Below are 14194 nucleotides of genomic sequence, written 5' to 3'. Positions count from 1 at the left end.
AACCTGGTTAGGGAATGTCCTTTTTGTGGCCAAACACATGAAAGTGGCTTCTGGCCCCACACTCGGCCGTGACGTCCCCGCTCATGCTGCGCAGCCCTTACACTGGGGTTACCGCTTCGCTTTTCTCTACGGAGTCTTGCAGTGTGTCCCTCATCTCTAAAATAACTACAGGGCAAAATACCACAAAATAAAATACAATAATATCTTTGTTACCCTTGTAATTACTCAGGAACACTAGGGAGGGAAATACCGAACGTCTTGCACAGAGAGGGTTAATACAAGAGCTGTTTATTACTGTGATGGGCAGATGCTCCTAAACCAACACAAAACAGATGTATATATTTTGTGGAATGGGTTTCGTTGCTGCCAGCGTTCCAAATCAGAGCGACAATGATGCAATGAAGTATCTGACACACAATAACCTTCCTGGCAGGCAGTTTGGTACAAAAGCGGGTGTTCTATTTGGTAATTCTTCCTTCCCAATTCACACAAACCAGTTTAATTAGAGCCCAGGCAAGCAGCTGTCTCATCTGCCACATCACCACACCATAGAGATGGGGAAAGGAGCAAGGTTTTCATTATTTAACAAAATTGTGCGTGTGATTCATTGTTCACATGGGTCACCCACAGTCTGGTGGAGAAGAGCTTGTTCCTGCAGGTTTGAAGCACCCGCTGCCTTCAGGCATTTTAGTTCCACTCATTGAGTCTCTCCCCAGGATGTGCAACAACCTCCCTGGCTTCACAGTGACGTTTAATCCCCGCTTTCACCAAATCTTCGCATTTAAAAGAAATAAAAGGCTTTCTTGCCACATTCCTCTGAAGTGGAAGACGCCAACCTGCAGAGCTGGAGATCCCTGAAGCCGCTGCTGTTGGCGAGGTCACGTCACAGCTGCACTGCTGCGGCTTCACCGCTTCTCTGCACAAAACAAACACCCCACGTGCTCGGGAACGTCCTCCTACGGGTTGGGAATCCCCAGCTGCTTTTTCAGCATCAAGTACTGCAAGAGAAAGAAAACCAAGTGTTAACAATTAAATCCCACACGTAGGAAAGCACCCACCCTTGCAGATGAGCCAGCAAAATCACTGCATTTGGCCAGAAGATGCACAAATGTCACTTTTCAAGCAGCACAAACAGCCGCTCACTGAGCCAGCCGGTGCCTGGGCACCCACCGCGGCATCACCAAAGCAGCACCGGCGCTGGAGTGAAGCTCGTCACCGCATTAAACAGCTCCTGCTCTCCTTCAGCATTCCCTTTTTGTTTGCTTTTCCCCCAGAAAAGGAATAAGAAGGGCACGGCCGCCATCTGATCCAAGCAATGAGTGACTGAACCGTCACCGTTCAGCCCCAGCACGGATGGCACTGGTCTGGTTTGGCAGAGGAAGGTCAGGCCCTCACGTTTTTACGGCTGGCGATGGCTTGTTCCAACCACAGCAACTCCATGACCAAGTGATTTCTGTACGACTGGAGACCAGCCCGAGTTCGAGGAAGCTCCTTTACATCCTCAAGCGGAATTTCTGCAAAGAAACAGAAAAATAACCTGTTCTTAGAACAGATTCAGACGGCACCGTCTGCCTCTGTTGTTCTGACCTCTTCCAGGATGCTCTCAATGTTCTGGTTCTCACCCAGGCTGGCTCCGAGCGACTCTGCGTGCAGGACCGCGCTGTCCCACGCAGACAACACGGTGCTGTCGTTCTGCTGATCCTCGCTCTCTCCTGGGGACTCTTCAGTGCATTTCTTTGCATCAGCCCCAAGATTTTTGGGGCTCGCTGCGTGGCCTTCACCTGCGGAGCTCGGCTCTTTCTCACTTTGCAGCTGGGCTGCAGGGTTCCCGCTGCTGCAGCCCTGGTCCCGTTCAGGTTCGGAGTTGTCCTGCGGTTTCTCTGCGCTGGCCGCGTCACTCGGTGCAGACTCCTGCGCAGCCGAAGGCTTCTGCGGTGGCTTCTAAAGCACCAAAACGCGAGAGATTCAAATAGAAAGAACACATAAAGGTCTGAAAGGTGGCGTCAGAGACCTGCTGTCAGCAGCGCTCCTGCCGTGACGCCGCCGTGCTCTGCTCGGAGCCATCGTGGAATTTTTAAGGGACTTTCCTTCCAGAAGCGGTAAAACCATCAGAGAGCAGAGCTCAACCACAGGAGGGTCTGACTGGGCGAGGGGGTGCCTGGGGACAGCACCCCCAGTGTCACCTGCGCAGGTTGAGCGTGTGACTTGGGGCTGAGCTTCACCCAGAGCAAGAAATGACACAAACCGGGGACAGTCCCACAGGCCTCGGCTGCGTAATTGTCATTTTTAATTGGGTAGAAATGCACGTTCCTGGGACTACGCTGCAGAAGTACCGTCTGGGGTACAGATCCCCACCACCCACAGGTGCCCCAGCGCTCCCCCCAGAAGGCGCCACGTAAGTCCCCAACACCGTGACGCGCAGACCTTGGGGACAAACACGGGGCGCGGCAGGAACTGTCCCCTCCACTCCAGCTGCTCCAGGTCTCCTTCGATCTCCAGCACCACGGCCTCGTACTGCGCCCGCAGGCTCTGGAGCCGCCGCCGCAGCAGGTGCCCCCGCACGCAGGCCTGCGGGGTGGAGGTGCTGCTGCCAGACCCCCCGGACCCCCCGTCACCCCGTGTCCCCCACTGTCCCCCCCACCGCCCCCTCCCCTCCCCGCCCCCCCGGGGTCTCGGCCGGGCGCACAAGGACCAAACGCGTCCCAGGGCTGGAACCAGGCGGGTTTTAATGAGGCAGCGCCGGCCGATCAGGGCCCCCCCGCGGGACCCCCATATCCAGCTGTGCACCCCCACGGCCCTCCCAGCTGTGACACCCCCCCCCTCCTCCATTCTCCACGTCCGGCCGTGCCCACCCCACAGGGACCCCTCCCAGCCAGGCCCCCCTCCCCCGGGCTTCTCCTCGCTCGGGGCCGCAGCCCAGGCGGCCCCGCACCTGCAGGCGGGTCACCCCGCGGACCAGCCGCCGCCACCGCTCCGCCTCCGCTCCCGCCATGGCCGGCGCCACGGCAACCGGGCGCCTCCTGATGGCGTCATCCGGCCGCGACGACGCCACCGCCCGTCACGTGAGTCCCGCAAAGATGGCGGCGGGGCGGAGCTGGCCGCGCTGGGCCCGAGTGTCCCCGCGTTGTCGCCGCCATCGGCCCTTCCGGCGGGGCGGCCCCGCTGTGGGGCGGTGGCTCCCGCGGGGGCTCCTGCTGGCGGGCGCGGGGTCAGGCGGCCGCGTCCTCGGGGTCCGGGCTCTCGGCCAAGTGCAGCTTCTGGCTGAGCGCGGGTCAGGGAAACGTGGGGACACGGGGACCCTGTCACCGCCACCACTGTCACCACCGCCAGCACTGCCACTGCCAGCACTGCCACTGCCAGCACTGCCACCAGTCCAGCACTGTCACTGCCACCACTCCAGCACTGCCACCATCACTGTCCCCACCATCACTGTCCCCACCATCACTGTCCCCACCATCACTGTCCCCCCCACACCACCATCACTGTCCCCACCAACAGCACTGTCCCCACCAACAACACAGTCCCCACCACCACCATCGCTGTCCCCCTACCATCACCATCACTGCCACCACTCCAGCGCTGCCACCACCACTGTCCCCACCACCACTGTCTTCACACCGTCACTGTCCCCACCACCACTATCACTGCCCCCCTGACATCACCATCACTGCCACCACCATCGCCCACCCCACTGTCACCCTCCCCGCCACCGCCACCCCTGCCACCACCACCATCGCCGCTGTCACTGCCACCAGTGCCACCGCCATCGTCCCCGGGCCAGGATACATGGAGCTGCTGAGCTCCTCCAGCTGTGGGAGGCAAAGGCAGAGGCTGAGGCACCCGCGGGGTGGCCGGGGGATCCCAGCCATGGCGGCAGGGCTGGGGACAAGGGGGGTGACACTCACGTGTGCCAGCAGCTGGTCCAGGTTCCTGTCAGCCGCCACCTTCTTCTGCTCCTCGGGCAGCTCCTCCACGCAGCCGTCCAGCCCGAAGTGCAGCCGCGCCAGCTTCTCCTGCATCTCCCGCACGTGTTCCAGCTGCTCGAAGGAGCACTCCTTCCCTGCGCCGCGCCGGGGGCGTCAGCACCCCCAACCCTGCCCCCCCCCGGGCCCCCCTTGTGCCCCCCATCCCCTCACCGAACGCCTGCAGCTTCCCGGAGTGGAAGTCGCTGAGGAGGCTGAGCAGCCCCCCCTCCATCTCGCAGACATCGGACACGTCGGTGAGGAAGCTGTGCTGCAGCGGGGCCCCCCGCGCCGCGCCCCCCCGCTCCTTGCTGGCCCTGCCCGGGGCACACACAGGCTGGTACCGCCCGGACCCACCGCCCCGCACCGGAGGGGCCCCGGGGGGCTGCCGGTCACCCCCCAGCCCCGGCACTGACCGCCGGAGCCGAGCGCGCTGGCGGGGCGAGGGCTGGGCGGGCAGCGGCAGCGCGAAGGACGCGCTTTTGCTGGGGGGCAGCGGCCGGGGGGCTCCGGGGGGCGGCGGCTGCGCCAGGCAGGTCTTGGGGCTCCGCTTCTTCCTCCGCTCCTCCATCCCGGCACCGGGGACCCTGCGCGGGACGGACGCGGCTCTCGGTGGCCCCTTCCCCGCACCGGGGCCTCCGGGCCCCGCCAGGGTCTGCCCGGAGCGGGCGGGGTTGGGTCCCCCCGGGGAGCTCCGGGCGGCACCGGGAGCTCCGGGCGGTATCGGGAGCTCGGACCCGGGCACCAGCAGCCGGGCTGGGGCTCCGCGATCGCGGCCCCTGCGCTGGAGCGGAGCCGGGGGCTGCGGGAGCCCCTTTGTCCGTAGCCTCCGGCCGTCCGACGGGGACTGACCCGCGCTGAGCCCCGGCCCGGCGCCCGGTACCGACTCGGCCCCCGGTCCCGGTCCTGGCCCGGCCGCGTCCCCGAGCCCGCCGGACACTCGTCCCCGCAGCGCCGGGATTTGCATTTAAAGGGAAAGGCGCTTCCTCCGGGGGTGGCACTGCCGGTCACCGGCCGCCCGAGCAACGCGGCCCGTTCCCGTGTGGCTCCTCCGGGGACATCCCGCAGAGCGGGGTCACCGCCCGCCCCCCCGGGGCTTCACCGAGTCCCCAGCCTCGGGTCTCAGGATCGCGCTGCAGGGACGATCCCCCACCGCTCACAAAGGAGCGAGATGAACGGCAGATCCCATCCCCTCCGCGCACACAACCCAACGTGGCTTCTCACCTCGAACCTTGTGGGACTTTACGCCAATCTTGGATATTCTGGAGCCAGCCGGGGGTTCGGTGCCACCAGTGCCAGGACCCGCAGGGCATGCGGTGCTTGGTGGCTCACGGATGAGACGCTCTGTGCTGGGGTCCTGGGGACAAACCCACTTGACTTTTGTGTCCCCGCGGCCGCAAAGGTCCCTCCCGCACTCCCCAGGCCCGGGAAGGCAGAACCAGCACCCTAAGGAGCCGAGCCCAGCGGAACCCCATCCCCACCCCAGCGCCCCAATTCTTCCCTCCCAAACGAGGCCTAATGAGCGAGAAACAACACACAGAGCAGCAGCGAAGTTGGGTGCATTTCTATTTGATACAGAGATCCATACAACAGCCCCTGTGGACGTAATCTGTACCGTAACAGGGAAAATTTAAAATAAAAAAAGGTGGCTTTCTAAGGTTTTTCTTTTATTGAAAGGATGGGAAGAAGTCCACAGCCTGGCAGCTGCGAATGGGGCTCCCAACACAGACACATCCCTGCACCGGGGAAGCAACGCGGACATCGAGGGGCCGACAAACCCGCGCTCGGCTCCAGGGAACATCCCAGCAGAGGTTCGGGCTGTGGCTCCGCAGAGACTCGTTAGACCTCGTCTCTGCTGCAAGTTCGTTAGACCCAAACTCGCTGGAGTCCCCGTGAGGAAGGAGGACACGGTCCTTGTGCTGGCCCCGGCAATTCGGATGGAGCTCTGCGGACGCCTCCGAAACCATCGCTCAGCGACCAGGAGTTCCTGACACAGGGCAGAGGAGCTCGGGTGGAACCTCCCCAGCCCCTTGCACAACCGACCACACGCGCTTGTGCAAAACACTTGGGAATTAGACCTTTGGATTAACTCTTTAATACACTTGTGCGCATGTGCGTATAGCAAAGAGGCAACTGTGAATCATAAGGCGATTGAGACACTGGCAGGTTCTGGGTCAACCGGGCACCCCCCATTCCTCTGCTTCTCTTTGTCTCCATTCAACATATAAACCCGGGCAGAGGAGAAACGGCCTCTTCCCAACTCATTTGCTCTGCTCACGGGCACCAAAAAACATGAGTGTCTGGGACACCTGACACAGAGGAGGGAGAATCCAGCGCTGGGAAGGGCTGCGGTTCTCCCCAGCTCAGCTCCGTGTCTCTCACTCGACGCAGCGTCGCTGCGGAGGTGCTGACAGACCCCCCCGCCTGAGCTGCATTAGATTTTTGGGAGTTCACAGCCCGCCAGTGCCAAGTCTTGTCGTGAAAGGGCCGATCGGTTAAGTCTCCATATATTAGTTATTCACGCACACGCAGGGAGGTGGGTCATTCTAGTTTTCACGTGTATCCATATATAAAGTGTTCGTTGCCCTGCACATATTTTATATATCATATATATAATCATATATATATATATATATAAAAATTTTAAAAACCCTCCAAAAACCTAAGCTAGGAAATGCGGAATCCCCCGGAGGGCCGACCTCTCGCGCCTGTCCCAGCACCAGGAGAGGGGCGTTGGACCGAGTCTCTGGAACCACCCATGTTCCCCTCCCTCTCCCCCGGCCCTGCGGGCTCAGGCAGCGCCCTGAGCCCCCTCCTCAGTCCCGCTCTGCCCCGCGGCTCCTGTGCTCAGTTCTCCCAGGCTCTCCGCAGGATCCGCGCCGTGCGGCGGCTTTCCCGAGTGCAGACAATCCTGCTCGGCCACAGAACCTCCCGCCGCCGCCTCGGGGCCGTCTCGTGGTGGGTCCTTCGAAGGCTCCGAGGGGTCCGTGTCTGCGCGGGGCGCGTGGGCACACAGGTCCTGCACCTTCTTGTTGAGGTCGTTGCGTTCCGTCTGCAGGGCTCGGCACAGCTTCTCCAAGCGCTGGATTTTCACCTGAAGCCCCTCTAGCTCTTTGTCCCGAAGGGTTTTCTGCAAATAAGAGAGACAGTTCAGACTCTGCCACACCAGGGACAGAGGCAAAAAGAGAGAGAGAGAGAGAACTGTGGAATCGTTTTGGTTGGAAAAGCCCCTCAAGATCATTGAGTCCAACCATTAACCCACCCCTGACACTGCCCTGTGTCCTGAGAACCTCATGTCCGTCTGTCCAGCCCTCCAGGGCTGGTGACTCCAGCACTGCCCTGGGCAGCCTGTTCCAATGCCCCACAGCCCTTTGGGGAAGAAATTGTCCCCAATATCCAACCTCAACCTCCTCTAAACCCCAGATCAGCTCCCATCTCACTTGTGCTCCAGCCCCTTCCCCAGCTCCGTTCCCTTCTCTGAACTCGCTCCAGCACCTCAAGGGCTCTCTTGTCTTGAGGGGCCCAAAACTGAGCCCAGGATTTGAGGTCTGGCCTCCCCTCAGCTCCAGCCCAAGGCCACACAACACATCGGCGTGCTGCTCCAGCCTCCTCACCTCCTCAGCCATCTCCAGCAGAGCCTTGTTGCTGCTCTCCCAGCGAGAGCGATACATCGTGGTCTCCTTCTCCAGCTTCTTGATTTTCTTTGTCATCTACAGAGTAACAGTGACAAAAAAGAGGGAATAAATAAGCCCCAGGCAGAGCGCTGCAGTCAGTGACATCTCACGTGTCCTCAAACGGGCACCCGCTGTCCCAGCACAGTTCTGTCATCTTGGGAAACATCTCTGTATCTCGCTGCAGCTTCAGGAGTGGGAAACACCGAGTGGGTAACAACAAAGCAGGGGACGGGGCAGCGCTGCTTGTTCTGACACAGCTGATTTTAATATTTACCAGCAAAACTAAACAAAACTACAGACAGACAGACAGACAGGCAGCACCTCCAGCCCACGCGAGCTCTGCTGGGCAGCAAAAGCCTCACCCACCTTCTCCATCTCCTGTTTAAAGGTTGTGAACACTTCGCTGCTTTTGGAAAGGGTGTTCTGGAATTCTTCAAACTTCTCCGTGTAGAGAGCGAGCTGTGGGGAGAGACGGGGTCAGAGCTGCTCCCTGCGCATCTCCCGACAGCCCTCGCCAAGGGATGAGGTAGCGATCTTGTGACCGGGCTTCACGACAAACAACAGGGCAGGACGGGGCGGCTCTGCCAGCGTTAGGTACAGGGGAATGTGGAAAAACTCCTTCCTAGGGAAACATCCTGAGAGCGGTGTGTTCTGCAAACACCTCCTGGCCTGGGCAGGAGGCACTTGCTGGGTCTGATTCAGCAAAGAGCGACCACACGATGTTCCCAGCCCTGCGGAAAACCAAAAACCTCCTTTCTCCCGGGAGGTAGAATCAGTGCAGGAAGTCTCAGCTCACACCGGGCTGACACAGGCTCACCCAGGAGCAATCCTGCCCCCGTGTCTTCCAGATTAAAGAACTTTGGGTTGTTCGCTGCTTAGGGAGGAAAAAAAAACCCAAAAAACAAGCGAATAATCAGGCTGAGCACACAGTGAACTCACCTGCTGCTTGAGATGGGTCTCCTGCTGCTTCATCAGCTCGCACATCCTCTGTGAGGCCACCGCTTCCTTCAGCAGCTGGGGAAGAGCAAAGGCAGTGACCCGGCTGTCACCAGGGACAGCTCTCAGTGTGTCCCTGCAGACAGGAGCGTGCTGGGGCACTGTGAGGAGCAGCGCAGGGCTGCAGCCTCACCCCGTCTGCGCTCTGCCCTTGGGGAGCCAGGGGAACGAGCCTCCGCAGAGGGACAAGGCAAAAAGCCAAGCGCTCGCAAAACCGCTCCGAGACTTACAAAGTCTTTCTCCCGCTGGTGTCTCTCCTCGGCCTCCTTCAGCATCTCCTGCGCCTGCTGGAGTTTGGCGTCCACCAGCTGCTGCTGCAGGTCCTTGTGTTTGAACACCTTGTCGATGTGCTGCCGAGGGAACCGCGCCGGTCACCGCCACGCTCAGGGCGTCCCAGCGGCTGCCCCAAGGGAAGAGCCCAGAACCCAGAGGCTCTTTTCCCCCCCAGGAGCACAAACGCATCACGGGGCAGAACAGAGGCACCAGAGCAGCCCCGCACCCCGATCCCACCCCAACCCACCTCCTCCCGCAGCTCATACTGCTCGATGAGCTTCTTGAGCCGCTCCGCCAGCTCCATGTTCTCCTGGCGCAGCTTGGAGTTCCGCTCGTTGTGCTGCTCCATCTGGAGCTGAATGTCGTTCAGTGTCACCTGGAAGTGGGATGTCACCTCCTTCCGCTTCTCCTCTTCCTCCCGTGCACGCTGGACACCCTCCTCCTGCATGAGGAGAGCGGGGACAGCGGGGACGTGTCACTCTGGGGAGCAAACTGCCCAAACTGATGCTCTGAACCCTCCTGGCCTCCCACTGCTGCTTGTAGCCATCAGGAAGCAACTTTGGGCTTCTTCCCTCCCTCTCTCCAGTGAAGATACCCTGAATTAACACTCACACACGGTGGATAATGGTTTAACAGCAAAATTAAAGCACTGCCCTGCACGGCAGCCTGAGGGCACTCATCGGGAAAGGTAAATTTGCCAGAATGGCTCCCGGCGAGTGATCCAAGCGCTGTGGGATGCAGCAGCTCCTGGAGAAGCGCCTGGAGACACTTGCCTTGAGGGTACGGTTGTGTCTCTGCAGCTCGCGGCACAGGCTCTCCAGCTTGCTGCGGGCCAGGATGGCCTTGCTGTGCTCGCTCTGCAGGTGATCCTTCTCTTGCACCAGCTGCGTCTGCTTCTTCTGCAAGATCTTCATCTGTTTCTGGGAGGTGCGATGCTCTTCCAGCTGGGACAGGGGAGCAAAGGGCACAGGTGATGCAAAGCAGACCTGCACAATGTGCTGCGCCCCGAGGAAGGGCTCAAAGAAGCGCTCTCTGTGCTCTGAGGGTAGGACACAACGCAAAAATGCCGCTTTTGAGCAGAGTGGGACCAATGCAGAGCTCAAGGTCCCCTGGACAGGTCCCTGAATTCCTGTCCTGCTGGAATCTGAAAGATTTAAATGTTCATCCAACACCTCCACGCATGTGTTGGTCAAAGAGATGCAGCTTCTGCGTTAGAGGAGCAGAGAGAAAACAGATCCAGACTCCTCTTACACACAGATTTGCCCAAAACGCTCCCATACGTGCTTACGCTTCGGCAAACGCCAACGCCTGGCTGAACCAAGCAACACCTGTCCTCTGGTATTTGGATATCCAGCACCGCAGAGATCCCACAACACACACTGCAAAGCTACAGGTGTGTTCCTGGACTGTCCTTCTCCATATCAAGAAGAAACACAAATCTACGGCCACGTCCTGGCTCCTTGAGCAGCTCCCGTGGCTGCTGTTGCGCTGCCCTCCCCAGAGCCCGGGATGGAGAAAGCCGCACTCACCAGCTCAGCGTATTTCTTGCACAGCGCTGCTAGTTTCTCCTCTGGCGTGCTCAGGGTGTTCAGCGTCTGCATCAGCAAAGTGATTTCTTTGCCTGGAACGAGACATGGAGTTTAAAAAAATAAGCTAAAATCCATTTACAGAGTTCTGGCTCATAAGGGCAAGGAGAGGAGAAACAAACCAGGTTTCAAGGAGAAACAAACCAGGTCTCAGAGCTGCATCTGTCCTGGGGCAGAGCCACTGCTTCTTCTCAGGGCTCTGCCCCACAGATTTCACCGCACGCTGTGGGGGAACAACCCCCCAGCTGGGGCCAGACCCAACTTTCAGAGCTGGAACTGGCTGGACAGGGCTGTGTCTGTGGAACCCCTCACCTAGGCCCTTGGCTTTCTTCTTCTCCTGAGCCTTCTTCTGATCCCGCTCCCCACACTCCTCGCCGGGTCGAAACTCTTCGGTTCCCTTTGTGTTTTCCTTCTCCCCGTTCATCTCGGGGCCACCCGTCTCCTGGTCACCGTTCCTCGGGGACTCGCTGCGACACTTCTCGGCTTCTTCCGTCTCGGTGGGCTCGCTCTGGCCACCGTCCTCACCCGCGCCCTCCTGGCTGGCATCCACACAGTACGTGTTCAAGATGTCCTCGAGCTGCCGGCTCAGCTCTTCGGAGACGTCCCGCACAGCGGGCCGGGAGGACTTGGTGTCCTCTTGTGTGAGAGAAGCTGCGGGAGACGGGAACACAAAAGCGTGAGGCTTCCCCCACGCCGTCGGTTCTCTAGAAGTGGCTGAAAAAGGGGAGGTTTTCCGAGCACTCGCCGCAGCAGGGCCGGACAAACCTCCGGCGACATGAGCCGCTTTGTTCTGGCGGCGTCTGCAGCCGCTGCCGTGACAATGGACGTACGTTCCCGACAGACTCGCTTTTGATCACAAGAGCATGACCAAGCCCCTGACATCTGTCAAGAGCAAAAATTCCCCCCCTTCTTCCCCCTAATCTTTAATGAAAGTGGGTTACGTGCGAGCTTTCCCTCACGGGAACTCCCTGCTGACATCCCCAGAGCCGGGACTTTTACATTACGATCGATTTTTAAACCTGAGTTGGCCTCTCTGTGCGTGTCCTACATCCCACGTTTACTGAGCACCACAATACATGGCAGGGTTCACTTTAACCGAGCACCCACTTGGTTAGACCTGGTTTTTGTCTTCCAGGGAATGATTTTTACGAAGCGCCAGTAACAGGGCAGGAAAGAGTTGTCTGACATTTCCCAAACAGGACCCTTAAGGACAAACAACCTCTTGTTTTCAGGCAAGAACCAGCTCCGTGCTTTGGTCAGGACGTGCTAACAGCTTCAGAACCATACACACGCAGGAAGTGGGATTTTCTGCCCCAGAAATCACAGCTCCTCTCCAACAAGCCACAAGAGCTGCAGACAGTTGCCCACCCTCCCACAGAGGAAGCACCAGCCGCTCTCCAGGCTCCAGAATCCCCCTCGCGCCTCAGAGACCCCCCACCTTCCAGGGGTGCTGCAGCCTCCGGTGAGTCCCCATCCTCCAGCACCAGTTTGGAAGCGCTGGCAGGCCGGGGGGCAGCTTTGGTCTCCCCACCTTGGTTCTTCATCTCGACCTTTCTCACCGGCTCAGTCCCAACAAACCCTAGAGAAGGAGAAACATCAACTAAACTTAAGAAGTCTGGAGTATTTTAGGAGTCATTCACCTGCATTGGGAAGGAACTTGTTCTCAGCAGAGTCTCCGCGCCGGGAGAAACATCGTTTTGTTGTTAATTTGCACCTCAGCACAAAGGTCTCCGTGAAAGGGTAACGCCTGTTCCCGCTGAGCAAGCTGGACACAGCCCCCCCGAGAGCACGGCAGCACCTCCCCACTCACACTCAGCGCCAGGTTCCCTAATCCGCTGGGCACAACCTCCCGTGCTCTAGTTAAGGCGCTAATTAGGGAGCAGAGGCAGCGTGTGCTCCTCGCCCGGAGCCAAGGGGCTGTTCCAGGAGAAGCAGCGAACAGCTTCTCTTGCCGTTTCGCAGCGGTGACACGGGGATCTCGGCGTTTCCTCGCAGCGCAGCCCAGGGCCGCGCTCGGCAAGGAGCGTTGGCAGCGGCCGAGCCCGTGTCCCCCCCGCGGGCACAGCCCGGCCCGGCCCGCCCCACGCGGCCCCGGGCGCCGCTTTTCTGGGCTGCCGGGAACAACGCACCTCCCGCGGCGCTTCCTGAGGCCCCGCGGGCGGGAACGGCCCCGAACCGCCCCCCGAGCCCACCCGGCCCAGGGGCGACCGCTCGGGCCCCCCCGGCCCTCCGTAACCTCCAGCCCCCCCGCAGCCTCCGCCTCCCCCACAACCTCCTGCCCCCACAATCTCCTGCCCCCCCACAGCCTCCAGCCCCCACACCCTCCGCCTCCCCCACAACCTCCCTCCCCCCCCGCCCTGACACCGACACCCCCGGCCCGGCCACCCCTCACCCTTATTAACATTTTTGCCCCATCCCTAATTAGCACCGACCCCCCCGGTACCCCCATTAGAGCCCCAGGCCCTGCTCCCCTTATCGCCTCCGGGATGAGCCCCCATGGCGATAAAAGGAAACACACGTGTGCCCCCCCAGCACCGCAGTGACGTCACGCACGCACCCCGCTGACGTCACCTCCAGCGGTCTGACGCAAGTCTCCCCTCTATCTTTCCTCAGCCAATCAGCGCGCCGGCCCCGGCGGCCCCCCGGTACATCGGAGGGGCGGGGGTGAGGGAGGGAGGGCGCAGCGGCTCCTCCCGGTGCGGCGCGGCCTGGCCGGTGCCGGTACCGGTGCTGAGAGAAGCGGCTCCGGCCCGGGCCTCCCGGCGGCCCCGCGCTGCGCATGCGCCGGGCCGCACCGCCCACCAATCAGCGTCGGGCCGCCGCGGGGGCTGCCGGGAAAGAGCGGCAACCGTGGCGGGGAAGCCTGGCGGACTACAGCTCCCGACATGCCCTGTGCGGGGGCCGCCGCGGGAACTACAACTCCCAGCGTGCCCCGCGCGGGCCCCTCCCCGGTAGCGGCTCCGCAGGGCCCGCCCAGGGCCACCCCGATCCCCCCGGGACACCGGAGCCCTCCCCAGGGAGCGGGGAATCAGGGCAGAACGTGCCCCGAGAGCCTCCCGCCTCCACCCCGGAGGAGAAGCCGGCCCAGCCGCCCCCCTTCACCCCGCACCGAGAGACTCAGGCAGCTGCACGATGCGGTTTATTCGTTTCACAAGATTCGTCAAACCGGAGCCCGGGCTGGGGCTTCACCCCCCGGCTCCCCCCACACCCCAAAAGCGGGTTTGTTCTCGTGCGTTCGCTTTTTGGTGAGTGAAATCCTGGCGAAATGACTCAAAAAGGGCAGAGGGGGTTAAGACAGGTCGAGGGTGGGTGATACAGTACGTGAGTGAACAGGGAAACAGGACCAGAGCAGAATAGGGGCTGTCACCTCCAGGTCTGCCCGCTCACAGTGCTCTATTTACATAAATTACAGAAATTTCATATATATTTTTCTCTGAAGCCCAATTAGACAAATATCTGCTTATATATAATATAAAAAATACAGAGATTTGACTATTTTTTTTAAGTAAAATGTACATAATCCACCTGTGAGCAGGAGGTAAACCCGAAAACTCAGCCCCGGTGCTACCAAAGTTAACGCCGCACACAATATTGTCACCCCCGGCCTCTTCCTCCAGCCCATAATGATCCACCCCAGTCGGGAAAAACAACCAAAAATTAATATTTCAAGTAAAGATGAAGATGTGTTTTCACCATTTCGACA

At 60.3% G+C, this 14194-nt stretch overlaps 3 protein-coding genes across 4 annotated transcripts; all 3 read right to left on the bottom strand.

Annotated features, from left to right (window-relative positions):
• Positions 1 to 283: 283 nt before the first annotated feature.
• IQCC (IQ motif containing C) lies at positions 284 to 3060 on the bottom strand. Its single transcript, XM_080357424.1, has 5 exons — positions 2933 to 3060; positions 2425 to 2568; positions 1623 to 1941; positions 1396 to 1514; positions 284 to 998 (listed from the first exon to the last, which is right to left on the bottom strand). Exons 1-5 carry the CDS (start codon positions 2990 to 2992, stop codon positions 957 to 959), a joined length of 684 nt encoding a protein of 227 aa, XP_080213550.1. The 5' UTR covers positions 2993 to 3060; the 3' UTR covers positions 284 to 956.
• Positions 3061 to 3145: 85 nt separating this feature from the next.
• CCDC28B (coiled-coil domain containing 28B) lies at positions 3146 to 4533 on the bottom strand (the record flags this gene model as incomplete). The annotated part of the gene is made up of 4 exons (XM_080357426.1): positions 3146 to 3261; positions 3787 to 3809; positions 3906 to 4060; positions 4137 to 4533. The coding sequence occupies 4 exons, from the start codon at positions 4531 to 4533 to the stop codon at positions 3210 to 3212; spliced, it is 627 nt and encodes a 208-aa protein (XP_080213552.1). The 3' UTR covers positions 3146 to 3209.
• A 971-nt stretch (positions 4534 to 5504) lies between these two features.
• Positions 5505 to 13257, bottom strand: TXLNA (taxilin alpha). Of its 2 annotated transcripts, none has more exons than XM_080357643.1 (11): positions 13049 to 13257; positions 11930 to 12070; positions 10804 to 11142; positions 10435 to 10526; positions 9679 to 9849; positions 9153 to 9347; positions 8863 to 8982; positions 8576 to 8650; positions 8003 to 8095; positions 7577 to 7672; positions 5505 to 7092 (listed from the first exon to the last, which is right to left on the bottom strand). In XM_080357643.1, exons 2-11 carry the CDS (start codon positions 12033 to 12035, stop codon positions 6754 to 6756), a joined length of 1626 nt encoding a protein of 541 aa, XP_080213769.1. In that variant the 5' UTR covers positions 12036 to 12070; positions 13049 to 13257; the 3' UTR covers positions 5505 to 6753. The 2 variants fall into 2 exon arrangements, with proteins under 2 accessions (XP_080213769.1, XP_080213770.1); XM_080357644.1 differs by having other exon boundaries at positions 13063 to 13257.
• Between the last annotated feature and the right edge of the window lie 937 nt (positions 13258 to 14194).

Source organism: Nesoenas mayeri, assembly GCF_963082525.1.
Source record: "Nesoenas mayeri genome assembly, chromosome: 21".
Lineage (NCBI taxonomy): Eukaryota > Metazoa > Chordata > Aves > Columbiformes > Columbidae > Nesoenas > Nesoenas mayeri.
Note: the sequence above shows the minus strand (reverse complement) of the source record. Positions and strands in the feature narration are given on the sequence as shown.

Excerpts from the sequence above, each read along its gene's own strand:
- IQCC (XM_080357424.1), bottom strand. The coding sequence starts at position 2,992 with ATGGCGGGAGCGGAGGCGGAGCGGTGGCGGCGGCTGGTCCGCGGGGTG. Across the intron at positions 1,942-2,424 it reads GCCCCGTGTTTGTCCCCAAG|AAGCCACCGCAGAAGCCTTC; the intron begins GTCTGCGCGTCA and ends TTGGTGCTTTAG. Across the intron at positions 999-1,395 it reads CCATCGCCAGCCGTAAAAAC|TACTTGATGCTGAAAAAGCA; the intron begins GTGAGGGCCTGA and ends TTTCTCTTGCAG.
- TXLNA (XM_080357643.1), bottom strand. The coding sequence starts at position 12,035 with ATGAAGAACCAAGGTGGGGAGACCAAAGCTGCCCCCCGGCCTGCCAGC. Across the intron at positions 9,850-10,434 it reads GCAAGAAATACGCTGAGCTG|CTGGAAGAGCATCGCACCTC; the intron begins GTGAGTGCGGCT and ends CCCCTGTCCCAG. Across the intron at positions 9,348-9,678 it reads GACACAACCGTACCCTCAAG|GAGGAGGGTGTCCAGCGTGC; the intron begins GCAAGTGTCTCC and ends CTCCTCATGCAG.